The sequence below is a fragment of the Salvelinus fontinalis genome, chromosome 28 (genome assembly GCF_029448725.1).
Source record: "Salvelinus fontinalis isolate EN_2023a chromosome 28, ASM2944872v1, whole genome shotgun sequence".
Classification (NCBI taxonomy): Eukaryota; Metazoa; Chordata; class Actinopteri; order Salmoniformes; family Salmonidae; genus Salvelinus; species Salvelinus fontinalis.
This window is the reverse complement of record NC_074692.1, coordinates 26,777,333-26,791,415: the sequence shown is the minus strand read 5'-3', so window position 1 is coordinate 26,791,415 and position 14,083 is coordinate 26,777,333. Positions and strand designations below refer to the sequence as shown.

General features: G+C 39.2%; 1 protein-coding gene across 1 annotated transcript in view; it reads left to right on the top strand.

The window, feature by feature from the left end:
* Nucleotides 1–7,951: 7,951 nt before the first annotated feature.
* Nucleotides 7,952–14,083, top strand: part of LOC129826517 (uncharacterized) — a 32,878-nt gene continuing 26,746 nt past the window's right edge. The window contains exon 1 of the mRNA XM_055887338.1: nucleotides 7,952–8,090. Coding sequence (XP_055743313.1) covers nucleotides 8,010–8,090 — 81 coding nt within the window. The 5' untranslated portion in view covers nucleotides 7,952–8,009. The remainder of the gene's footprint in view (nucleotides 8,091–14,083) is intronic.

Genomic DNA, 14,083 nt, shown 5'->3' with positions numbered 1-14,083 from the left:
GTTTAGAAAACTGTGAAGAGATACAAAGTATATTGAAAGTAGGTGATTACAAACAGGTGTGGTTCCTGAGTAAATTAAGCAATTGAAACATCTCATCATGCTTAGGGTCATGTATACTCTACAGTACACTGAGTACACAAAACATTAAGAACACCTGCTCTTTCCATGACATGGACTGACCAGGTGAATCCAGGTGAAATCCCTTATTGATTTCACTTATTCAATTCTCTTCAATCAGTGTAGACGAAGGGGAGAAGACATGTTAAAGTAGGATTTTTAAGCTTGAGACAATTGAGGCATGGATTGTGTATGTGTCCCATTCAGAGAGTGAATGGGCAAGACAAAGATTTTATTGCATTTGAACGGGGTATGGTAGTAGGTGCCAGGCGCACCGGTTTGTGTTAAGAACTGCAACGCTGCTGGGTTTTTCATGCTCAACGTTTACCCGTGTGTATCAAGAATGGTCTACTCCAGGGCTGGATGGCATACCAGTTGAGGCATACCACATTTTTTGTGATATACTCAGAGGACCGAAGATCCAGTCCATTTAAAAAAAATTGGAGGCCCCTTACACTTCAGTGCTGTGATGCAGAAAGTCTAGCAAAATGTATAGCGCATAGAATTAAAAAGGTATTGTCGGATATTATTCATTCTAATTAGACATGTATTTTACATGGACGATACATTGGAGATCATGAGACAAGTACTGGAAACAATAGAACACTATGAAAAATCTGGGAAACCAGGCCTGCCATTCATAGCTGACTTTGAAAAGGCTTTTGATAAAGTACGACTGGAGTTTATATATAAATGCCTGGAGCATTTTAAGTTAGGAGAATCTCTTATAAAATGGGGTAAAGTTATAGTAAACATAGTAAATAATGGCTATTTCTCAGAAAGTTTTAAACTGTCAAGAGAAGTAAAACAAGGTTGTCCACCTCCGGCATATCTATTTATTATGGACATTGATTAAAATCAAATCCAACAGTATTATCAAGGGGTTAGAAATCCAGGGTTTAAAAACAAAGGTGTCTATGTACGCTGATTCATGTTTTATTTAAAATCCATAATGTTGATCCCTCCACAGCCTCATAGAGAATCTAGATACTTTTTCTAACCTCTCTGGATTACAACTAAATGAAGTGTACTATATTACATATTGGATCACAAAAAAAATACAACTTTTACATTACTGTGTAGTTTACCAATAAAATGGTCTGATGGTGATGTGGACATACTTGGTATACATATCCCGAAAAAAATAAATGATCTCACTCCAATACATTTTTAGATCAAATCTTGCTACCATGGAAAGGAAAATACCCGTATATTTGTTGAAAAATCACCCTGATTAACTCTTTAGTTAAATCCCAGTTTACTTATTTGCTTATGGTCTTGCCTACACCTAAGCGAACAGTTATTTAAATTCTATGAGAACAAATATTCAATTTTATTTGGAACGGCAAGCCAGACAAAATTAAAAGGGCCTATTTATATCATCAATATGAATTCGGAGGGCAGAAATTATTACATTTTAAAGCATTAGACTTCTCACTAAAGGCTTCAGTCACACAAAAGTTATACTTAAATCCGAAATGGTTCTCGAGCAAATTAATAACAATGTCTCACCCCATGTTCAAGAATGGCCTTTTTCCCTTGAGACATTAGTCTCAACGTCAACAGCTAAGAGGCGACTCCGGGATGCCTTCTAGGAAGAGTACAGTGTCAAGTGTCTGTTCTTTTGTCCATCTTAATCTTTTCTTTTTCTTGGCCAGTCTGAGATATGGCTTTTTCTTTGCAACTCTGCCTAGAAGGTCAGCATCCCGGAGTCGCCTCTTCACTGTAGACGTTGAGACTGGTGTTTTGTGGGTACTATTTAATGAAGCTGCCAGTTGAGGACTTGTGAGGCGCCTGTTTCTCAAACTAGACACTCTAATGTACTTGCCCTCTTGCTCAGTTGTGGGCCTCTCACTCCTCTTTCTATTCTGGTTTGAGCCAGTTTGCGCTGTTCTGTGAAAGGAGTAGTACACAGCGTTGTACGAGATCTTCAGTTTCTTGGCAATTTCTCGCATGGAATAGCCTTCATTATTCAGAACAAGAATAGACTGACGAGTTTCATAAGAAAGTTCTTTGTTTCTGTCCATTTTGAGCCTGTAATTGAACCCACAAACGCTGATGCTCCAGATACTCAACTAGTCTAAAGAAGGACAGTTTTATTGCTGCTTTAATCAGAACAACAGTTTTCAGCTGTGCTAACATAATTGCAAAATGATCAATCAGCCGTTTCCAGCTACAATAGTAATTTACAACATTAATAATGTCTACACTGTATTTCTGATCAATTTGATATTATTTTAATGGACAAAAAATGTGCTTCTTTCAAAAACAAGGAAATTTCTACATGACCCCAAACTTTTGAACGGTAGTGTGTGTGTGTGTGTGTGTGTGTGTGTGTGTGCGTGTGCGTGTGTATACATATATATATATATATATGTATATATATATATATATATATATATATATATATTTGCAAAAAAATACATGGGGGATTGGAAGTGATGTGGACAATTACATTGATGGAAGCTACAATCTATCTGCAATATTAAAACTGATCACCCCCCCCCCCCCCCCCAAATAAAATAAGAAAAAATAAGAAGAAAAAAGAATGGACTACAACCCAAAGGAAATCCAGACAAATTGACAACTGTGGGAAGCATTGGAGTCAACATGGACCAGCATCCCTGTGGAACGCTTTCAACACCTTGTAGAGTCCATGCCCCGATGAATTGAGGCTGTTCTAAAGGCAAATGGGAGGAGGTTTAGTTTAGTATATGTAACAGGGTTGGTTATGTTTCCACTTGCCTCTAAAGGAAGGTGTATTTAATGTAAAAGGCATTCTACTTGGATGGTTGAAGTCCGATGACAATAAGGCGTGTTGTGATTGGCCCCGCTTGCAGATAGGGGGAGATCGCGAACGTCAGGTCTCCCCAGTATGAAAATGTGATGCAAAGGGTAGGTCACGTTCTGAGTACTGTTTTCTATTTTCTATTTTACAATGTGTACAAGTTTGCTGTACATTGCTGATTTATACATGTGTGGGTATATGGTACCTGTTAGGGATTGAGTGGCTTTCTGGGATGTGCTTTGGTAAATGATTGCTGTATATAAGTGGGTTAGCTGGTCACATAAGCCCACTGCTCACACAGTTGTTTTCATGCTCCAGATTTGACCATCGACAACCATCAACATCATCAAGCCCTGCACAACTAACGTGCTGTTTCCTATTTAACAAAAGGTATTTACACATGTTATATTTTGTATTGTATTTTTGTATTTTGTTTAGTCCCAGTATGAAAATGTGATGCAAGGGATTTTACCATCGACAACCATCAACATCATCAAGCCCTGCACAATTAACGTGCTGTTTCCTATTTAACAACAGCAGATAATAAATAATGCTCAACTGGGACCACTGGCTGGAGTGACTGTAACCAGAAATTGGGGAGAAAAAGGGGTAAAATAAAAACAACAACACAAAACAATGTCAGATCTTCAACGTTATATCCACATTGAAATGGTGTCGTGTGCCCAGTGGGATGTTTCACTATGTTGTTAAAAACATGTTATGAAATCTTGTTTGCCAAAAGGATCGAGAAACATAATAAAGACTCCAAAAAGATATGGGAAAGATTCTTGCTTTTACATAAAGGAATATCATGGCCATGAAGTACCACATCAGAATAAAATCAATAGGCTGGACAGCACCTCCTACTGGAGAATTGATCTATCTACAGCTACTGTTTGGTCTCCCATCCAGGCTTTTAACCAAGCCCTGTTTGGCTATAATATTTGTCACTAACTAGTGCCTATGTGCTACAGTATCATGAGATTGACTTTTGAGAGAGCTCCACCTCAAAAGTAAATAGATTTACTGTTGTTATCAAAGTAATTCCAACGGGTAAGTTTAACAGAGAAAATGAAAGGCGACCATACTTTATCACTCACAGTATATATCATCAATGATGCTATTTGCAATGTCACCAAAAGCTAGTGTTTCAATTCCACCTACAATTCAACTAAAAATAGACACTACACTAGTGCTATGGTTTCAAGCTCTGGTTGATTTAAAATGTAATGATATTTAGTGAATTGTGTTTGGTTGGCAACGCAACTAAATATCAACATTTGAAGGAGATCTCTGCTTGGATAGTTCCATCTGTGCCACTGACTTAGTCTGGCTTTATTTCCTGTTTGTCTCCAAATTAATAATTAATATGTTGGATACACGTCTCACCCAATTACTAAAGTTAAAGAATATGACTAAATCAAATCAAACATGACTTAAAGTGCTTTTAAAGTTTAATTTGATTCGATTTAGATTTTGGGTGAATCCAACATATCAATTATTTAGTGTATCCAACATATAAACTATTACTTTGTAGACGAACTGGAATTAATGCCAGTGGCGCAGATGGAACTATCTAAGCAGAAGATAAATCTCCTTCAAATGTTGATATTTGGTTGTGTTGACAGTCGAAGCTAATTCAATATCACTTTTGTAATACAGTAAATAGGCTAAATTTAAGGCTATCTTACAAACTAACATTCAACCTTAAAATGAGTAACACATCCATGGATGCATTTTGAGGTTACTGTAACTATAAATGTATTATTGTTAAATCATGTAAAGCGTGCATGTTCAAGATAGCATGCATAGGTCGTTGCACGTCTGTGGAGATCTTCACAATTGCTATAATAATCTATGCGGAATCTCAAATGGCATTGATCACTTGCACCATGTGCTTTTAATGTAATGTTAACTGCAATCAAGGTAATTTGGTTCTACTAGTAGTTGAAGCACAATGATAACACATTCATCTGTTGTATAAATAAACAAAATATCTGACATTGTATTCCCATTTGAACTTTGGTGTGCTTTAAAATGGTTGAAAGTGCAGTGATAGACATTTGGTGACAACTAAACCAAAAATCTGACATTGTTTTTTCATTGGAATTTGGTTGTGCTTTTAGATGGTTAAAAGCATAGCGATAACACATTTAACTAACTTTTGTCTGTCTTTTTTAATGGGTGAAAATATAGTCACTAATAAAAGTCTACACACCCCTTGCACAGTCTTCAGATTTTGCTGCCTTTAAATTAAATCTAAAAAGAGATTAAATAGATGTATTTTTCCTACCGATCTACAAAAACCCACTCCACATTTTCAAAGTAGATTAATAAAAAATAAAGATTTTTTTAATGCCTAAGTCTTCACACCCCTGAGTTAATACTTGGTGGAAGAACCTTTGGAAGCCATTACAGCTGTGAATCATTTTGAATAAAATTATACCAACCTTGCACAATTCTTACGGCAATACACAGTAGAAGGAATTTCCAAGAGGTGTTCAGTGTTTTTGAGTGGTTCAGTCTCAGTCCTGGCTTTAATTTGCTTGAAAATCTGAGACAAGGTTTGAATATTGCTGTCCATTAATGATTCCCAACCAAATGTACTGAGCATGAGCAAATTTGGCCAAACAATGGATATACAGTATGTTGCCCTAAGAGTTGTGCAAAGTTGGTAGAATATTATTCAAAATTATTCACAGCTGTAATGGCTGCCAAAGGTGCTTCCACCAAGTATTAACTCTGGGGTGTAAAGACATATGCAATCAAGAAGACATCTTAATTTTTCTATTTTTAATTCATTTGGAATATTTTCTATAGTTTTCTTTCAACTTACAATTGTGGAGTAGGTTGTGTTGATCTGTAGGAAAATCATTTGAAGACTGTGCCATGGGTGTGTAGACTTTCAGTAATTACTGGATTTTGTTATCTCATTGATCAACATCTCAACCAAATATTACCCTATTATCCACGTTGAAATGGCGTGGTATGCCCAGTGGGATGTTTCACTATCATTTAATTACGTTGATAAAAATGACATGACAAAAATGACAAAAGGCTCAAGAAAAATAATATAGACTCCAAAAAGATATGGGAACGATTCTGGTTTTTACATAAAGGAATATCATGGCCACGAAGTACCACTTATCAGAAGAAATTAAATTATCTCCCTATGTATTTTGTTTGTATTTTTCTGTTTGTTTGGGATGTTGGTTTGTCTTATTGGTTATTCTTTTTGTATTTTATTTGTTGTGGCCCAATGGGCTCCTGTATAGTTTGGTGTATTGTGTGATTCTTTTGTGTTGAATATGAAAAAATGAAATAAATTGTTTAATAAAAACAACTATTGTTTCACTTCACTGAATGTTTGGATTTGCAGACTAACTTTGTAGGGGGGATATGTGGGATAAAGAACATTGGTTCTTGGTAAAAGAATCAGGGTTGGTGTCAATTTTATAAATGTACTCATGAATTGACCCCAACCTTGGCAAGAATAATGTGTTTAAAGTTACAATGTTTAGTAGGAAACGGCAACCAAACTTGTAATAATCTTCAGATTAAAAGCAATGCTGATCATTTGATCATATATACACATACCCTTACTTGCGAGTCTGGAGAAGATGAGGAGGAGGAGGGAGAAGGAGAGATGAGGAGCCATGTGTGTGGGATTTTGGTCTCTGTCCCTTACCAGGTATGAATGCACAAATGTGTGTTTCAAAGACCAAGGTACCAAAGACAATGACTCTACCTCCTAATCTTCATAGACATCACTGTTTATTACTCTCTTCCTGCTACATTTATGTTAAAATGCCCCCCTCAGTGGCAGATAGCAACTATTACGTCCCTTGAGCTAGTTGTAATCCAAGGCTCTCAGTCCTATTTTTAATCTGTTTTTTAAATATTTATGTTTTCTGTTTTTTTTCTCTCACAATTCACATGAAAGCCAAGACCTCTTGGTAGCAATACTATCAATAGGAAGGCTACATAAGGATAATGATGTATTTACCAAGAAATGTGCAGTATCTTGTTCCACCACAAGACTGTCCCATGTACTCACTGACGTGCATATGAGTGAGTATGCTCAGGAATGATTACTTAACATTGACAGGGCAGACAATAGATGCTACTCCCTCCTGATTTGCCCTTAAAGCTGTTAAAGCCAGCCAAACAATATGATACACAGTTTAGTGAGCATTTTGTTCAATAGGTCTACATCACCATTAATCAGCATGCTTATGAATATCAGCTAATCTCATTAACTCCATGTGATACAGATCATCTTCAGGGCATTTGTAAACATACTTGTGTCAACTTTACACAAATGTATTCTCAACTCTGCATAAGTCAAGTAATGTATTTGATGTAAAAAGATCTGATGTGATTTGTCAAAATACTAATTAGTGGAAAAAAGATCAGAATTGGGCTACCTGTGCAAATGCAGCCATAGGCTTAGAAGTGTAGCCTTCCTATATGATTGTGTATTGCCTTTGCCAAAAGGGTTGGGCTTTTATGGCACAGGTGGTAGTGGACTTTCTCTCTAAATAGAGGTCCCATGGTTCAGCCCTGTTCCGCTCCAGCTTTCCCTTCTCAATTTTCTACTCATTCATAAAGTCATTATATCTACACCTACACTGGGTCAAGCTCACTTTGTGCACCCTCCGCTTAATTGGTGGTACCAATGCAAGAGTAAGCTACCCATGTTCACATTGGGTTTGTGCACGGGATCCCCTAAATGAGAGTACTATTACCCTGCTACCATGTTGCCTGGCCTTTTATGGAACAGGTGGTGGTGCCCTGTTCCTTAATCACAACACAATCATATAAAGTTACTCCAAATCAATGGTCTGCAGATTACCTACTACAGGGAAATGTAGGTTACTATTCCTAATCCCACGCATGGTGCATTGAAAGTGTAAGTTTTGTCAAAATGATTGTGGACAAATTGTACTGACTGTCAAGTTGTGAGCCCTTCAGTACAACCCCCTGTGATTTCTGCATGCGGGTCCACGAACGATGAAAGCGCGCCCCCGAGACTTCAGGTGAATGGGAAGCGAGAGCGGGTTATGGTTCAGTGTGCGTCGGGGAAAAGGAAAAAATAAGGAAAATGACCTGCAACAGCTCGTTCTGGGCACATGTGTTCATGACAGCGTATTTACTGTGGGTCACGGGACGTGTTGCTCAGAAAGTAAGTAACACATGGCTGCTCTTTGTTTACAGTCTATATTTGCCTCATAAAAAAGCGCAGTGAATTGTTTCACCCGTCATCCGTCTTCTAGTTTAGTGACTGGCTGAAAACTTGTTAAGCAAGAATTAAACTGTATTAAGTTTCCTTGTTGTTGTTGTGTAGCTAGTTATTTTCCACCCAGGGAAAGACAGAATATAGACTTTCCTGGGTAATTTGTAATTATTGTAAGAACTTGATGCACTAAATACACTGTAAAATATTGTAGTAGAGTAGTCCGGTATGCATGTGGACACCACCCGTGCATACACAGGGGTCATCTCTCCAGAAGTTTGAGTATAGTTTTACATTAACAATCACTTTTTATTAATCTAATAGCATTAACTTATAAAATGATCTACTATACTATCGAGTGCTACAAAAAGTTTATTGACATTTCAATAGGAAGCTTCCAATAGTAATCACCCCAAGTTCAAAGTCATGCTGGGTTGGTAATTGAGGAAAATAAGTCATTATTTTATGTGATTTTTCCAGTTGATCATTTTGTCAATTTAATGCACAATTGGATATCAGCTTTTCGCAACTGTAAGATATCACACAAAAATATACATCAATATTAGGCTATAGCCAGATGTCTGCACTTATTGATAACCAGCTGGCAGTACTCTCTGTAAGGCTCCATTTTCCAACTATGGGGAGGAAAACATCCCATGACACTGAGCATGCACTCAACTTTTTGTCCTCAACTATATCTAGTAGAGTTAAAGGCAATGGCATGCAGAGTCAGACAGAGAGAGCAGTGAAATGAGAACCACATGGATGAAGCCAGAGCAGGGCATGTTCACCTCCTGTTGGTCTGAGTCTGACTCACTCTCACTTTGTGGTGAAAACAACCCCCACTGCCTGACTGCCTGACACTGACATGGATTTCATGACTTTATTCCTGAACAAGAGCTCTCATAAATCACCCTGTAAACACTGTAGAGTAGAGAAACCTTACTCTTGCTCTCTGTTATACAACACACAGCTGTTTCTGTCTGACAGGGTTCCTAGTACAGTAGTATTTAAGTGTAAACCAACCGTTCCCTTACAATTCATTATCAGTGTTACATGGCACTGGATTGGATGGTATAATCAGTGGCTTTTTCCTGGTTATTGGGTTTCCACATTCATACTAAGGTGGGGTTTGGGGGTGTAACACACCTGAAACATGTTCAGCTGTATGGTGTAACACACCTGAAACATGTTTAGTACAGCGGAGGCTGCTGAGGGGAGGACGGCTCATAACAATGTATGGGATGGAGTGAATGGAATGGTATGAAACACATCAAAGATGTGGTTTGCATGTGGTTGATACCACTCCATTGACACCATTCCAGCCATTATTATTCGCAATGCTCCCTTCAGCAGCCTCCACTGGTTTAGCAGTATGGTTGTGCAAAAGATGGTGCAGCAGAAGCAGTCCAGGTGACACTCTGGTTTGGGTTTCTTCTCAATTTGGTCCAATTCCCAAACTAGAAAGAAACCTGTATGTAGGCTGCATTCTTATTCATATCTGCTCTCCTTTTCTGAGTGTTCTGTATGTGAACATCTGACACTGTAGCATTGACTTAAATAGCATAAATATATGTGCAGTATCTGGGGAGAATTAAGCTATTGATCGCAACTGTACTGTATATGAAATATAAGACAGAGGTGTCACATGACCAAATTAATCCATAACATTACCGTGTCATAGTGTCTATGGGCCATGGAAGTGTGCTATTTAATTATGTTCAGTTATTAGCATTTGGGAAAGACTTCCCTAATCTGTTCAGTGCTTACAAGTGATTAACAGAGTCCGGCAGAAGGCGTTCTTTTTAATCACCAAATTCTTCCTGACAACTTTGGCAGCAGTTAGAATGCAGTGGTACCATAAAATAATTTCCCCCACTTCCTATATGGTTTCTGGTGCTGTAGCCTCTCCGCAATGATTTGAGTGTGACACGGCCATTGTATTTGCATTCGGAAAGTATTCAGACCGCTTGACTTTTTCCACATTTTGTTACGTTACAGCCTTATTCTAAAATGTTTTCTCATTAATCTACACACAATACTCCATAATAACAAAGCAAAAACAGGTTTTTAGACATTTTAGCAAATTTATAAAATGTATAAAAACATGAAATACCTTATTTACATAATTATTAAGACCCTTTGCTATGATACTCGAAATTGAGCTCAGGTGCATCCTGTTTCTACTGATCATCCTTTAGCTGTTTCTACAACTTTATTGGAGTCCACCTGTGGTAAATTCGATTGGTTGGACATGATTTGGAATGGCACACACCTGTCTATATAAGGTCCCACAGTTGACAGTGCTTGTCAGAGCAAAAACCAAGCCATGAGGTCGAAGGAATTGTCCGTAGAGCTCCGAGACAGGATTGTGTCGAGGCACAGATCTGGTGAAGGGTACCAAAACATTTCTGCAGCATTGAAGGTCCCCAAAAACACAGTGGCCTCCATCATTCTTAAATGGAAGAAGTTTGGAACCACCAAGACTCTTCCTTGAGCTGGCTGCCCGGACAAACTGAGCAATTGGGGGAGAATGGCCTTGGTCAGGAAGGTAACCAAGAACCCGATGGTCACTCTGACAGAGCTCCAGAATTCCTCTGTGGAGATGGAAGAACCTTCTAGAAGGACAACCCTCTCTGCAGCACTCCACCAATCAGGCCTTTATGGTAGAGTGGCCAGACGGAAGCCACTCCTCAGGAAAAGGCACATGAGAGCCTGCTTGGAGTTTTGCCAAAAGGCATCTAAAGGACTCTCAGACCATGAGAAACAAGATTCGCTGGTCTGATGAAACCAAGATTGAACTCTTTGGCCTGAATGCCAAGCGTCACGTCTGGAGGATACCTGGCACCATACTTATGGTGAAGCATGGTGGTGGCAGTATCATGCTGTGGGGATGTTTTTCAGTGTCAGGGACTGGGAGACCAGTCAGGATCGAGGGGAAAGATAAATAGAGCAAGGTACAGAGAGATCCTTGATGAAAACCTTCTCCAGAGCGCTCAGGACCTCAGACTGGGGCGAAGGTTCACCTTCCAACAGGACAAAGACCCTAAGCACACAGCCAAGACGATGCAGGAGTGGCTTCGGGACAAGTCTCTGAATGTCCTTGAGTGGCCCAGCCAGAGCCCGGACTTGAACCCGATCGAACATCTCTGGAGAGACCTGAAAAAAGCTGTGCGACAACTCTCCTCGTGAATACCTGACAGAGCTTGAGAGGATCTTCAAAGAAGAATGGGAGGAACTCCCCAAATACAGGTGTGCCAAGCTTGTAGCGTCACACCCAAGGAGACTATAGGCTGTAATCGCTGCCAAAGGTGCTTCAACAAAGTACTGCGTGAAGGGTCTGAATACGTATGTAAATGTGATATTTCAGGGGTGTTTTGTAATAAATTTGCAAGCATTTCTAAAATCCTGTTTTTTGCTTTGTCATTATGTGGTATTGTGTGTAGATTGATGGGGGGGGGGACAATTTAATAAAATTGTATTGGTCACATACACGTGTTTAGCAGATGTTATTGCGGGTGTAGCGAAATGCTTGTTTCTAGCTCCAACAGTACAGTAATATCTAGTAAGTAATATCTAATAATTTCACAACAATACACACATCTAAAGTAAAGGAACGGAATTAAGAAAAATGTTCTGGGCTAATAATGTAAGAATTAACAAATAAATGTAAAAAATACTGCAAAGTTGCCTAAACTAGAAGCACGGCTGCCCTATCTGTCTGCGCCATGGTTGTACACCATTTAGAAGAAGGCTGTAACGCTGTAATGTAACGAAATGTGTGAAAAGTCAAGGGGTCTGAATCCTTTCCGAATTCCTGGAATGGAAATGCCAATTATCTGCTAGAAAATGTGCAATTGTGTGTGATTTCATTGGATTACAAGTGCGGCCATTTTGGTTTCACTATCGCAATTTGCTAAGACTTCATTCTAGTCTTGATTGAAGTGTTATTGGAGATAATCTGGGGTTTGTTTCTTTATTAACATTTTCCTTTTAATCTTTTTCAAATCTTTTTTTGTATTTTTTATTTTTTCATTGCAGAGTTCTCCCTTGGGTAATTTTTTAATAAATATTAGTTATGACCACACACTACTACAACACTAGGAAGGAGAATCTCTAAGCCTACGAACTGTCAAGACTCGTCCCCATCCACTGTGACTGAGTGGCGGTGAGCAGTAGAATTCTTAGAACTGAACAACAAAAGCCCTTGGTATATTGAATTGTCAGCGTCCCCAGCTTTAGTTTCTGTGTGCGTAGGGTGCTCACTATCTTTGCAATTATCTGCCTGATGGGGCACTCTAAATGATGCCTTTGTCCTCTTGTCCTCTTTTGTATAAAGTTGATTTTTGGAACAGCGTAAACAGGCTTGGAATTCATTGCATTCACCCCCAAAAGGGAATCTTTCAACTTTGATAAATCCACCACCCGAACATCTAGACAAATGAGAACCACCCGAACATCTAGACAAATGAGAACCACCCTAACATCTAGACAAATGAGAGCATGTTTGACATTTGAAGTTATGAAATATTACAGTATCTTTTCATAATTTCATTGCTTATTCTAATGTTGATTTTTAAACAAGCATCAGTTTGACGCTGAAGAATTCACTGAGGAATCCATCCCCTAGCTAAATGTTTAAAGTCCATAAAGAGACTAGTTCATACTGTAAACACATATTGGTCAGACAGTGAGGTTGGCATGATGGTAAATAAACTGTACCGTTACTTTAAATGAGATGAATGGGCCAGGCAGAGGGAGAGAATGAGAGAGTGAGAGCTCCAGCTGCCCAGCTAGCTGGCTTGGCTGTTCTGCCTGTGTGTGTTGTTGTCATCCTGCATGGTGGTGCTACTCGCTCAGCTGCTGAGAGATTAATTACTGAGGATGCATCCATTCACTGCCGGGATCACATTCCAAATCTGGAAATTATTTCTCCAAATTGGTCCGAACCACCATGGAGACATAACTCTGACTGACTGCATCTCATCAACATGCTTTAATTCCTAGGCTAGGCGTCCTTAGTTAATGACTGTTAGTGCAACCTCCTATCCATAGAGGAAGAAAAATACAGGGAAAACTATGTTAATTGGTGTGTGCACCACAAATGTGGAACCCTCTATCCAACATCCCGCCCACTTAGCCACATATCTATGTGGAGTTGGAGGGTCCACCACCACTACAATGCTGAACATTCCACTGTCTCATGCAGAGCAGAGAAAATGTGTGGCCCCAACATTGACGACCAAAGATTATCGTGGCCTTGATGGTAATTTGAAAAGGTCCTGAATTTTGTGCGGTGATTTAGAGCATGAGGATTCTGATCTCCCAGGTCAGTGGGGGCAGCTTCAGCTAGAGCCTTATCAGCAAGCTCACCAGTTGTTTGTATACTCACCCTGAGTGAAGCTGAGGGCTTGGGATACCTGCATACGCACACACCATACTTACAGTGCCTTCAGAAAGTATTCAGACCCCTTGACTTTTTCCACATTTTGTTACGTTACAGCCTTATTCTAAAATGAATTAAATAAAAACAATTCCTCGGCAATCTACATACTATACCCCATAATGACAAATGTGATGTTCTTCCACCATCCCCACACTCGGTTTGTGTGTTTGACATTTCTATTGTGGCCTCCATCATTCTTAAACGGAAGACGTTTGGAACCACAAAGACTATTCCTAGAGCTGTCAAACTGAGCAATCGAGGGAGAAGGGCCTTGGTCAGGGAGGTGACCAAGAACCCGATGGTAACTGTGACATAGCTCTACAGTTCCTCTCTGGAAATGGGAGAGCCTTCTAGAAAGACAACCATCTCTGCAGCACTCCACCAATCAGGCCTTTATGGTAGCCAGACGGAAGCCACTCCTCAGTAAAAGTCACATGACAGCCTGCTTGGAGTTAGCCAAAAGGCACCTAAAGACTCTCAGACCATGAGAAACAAG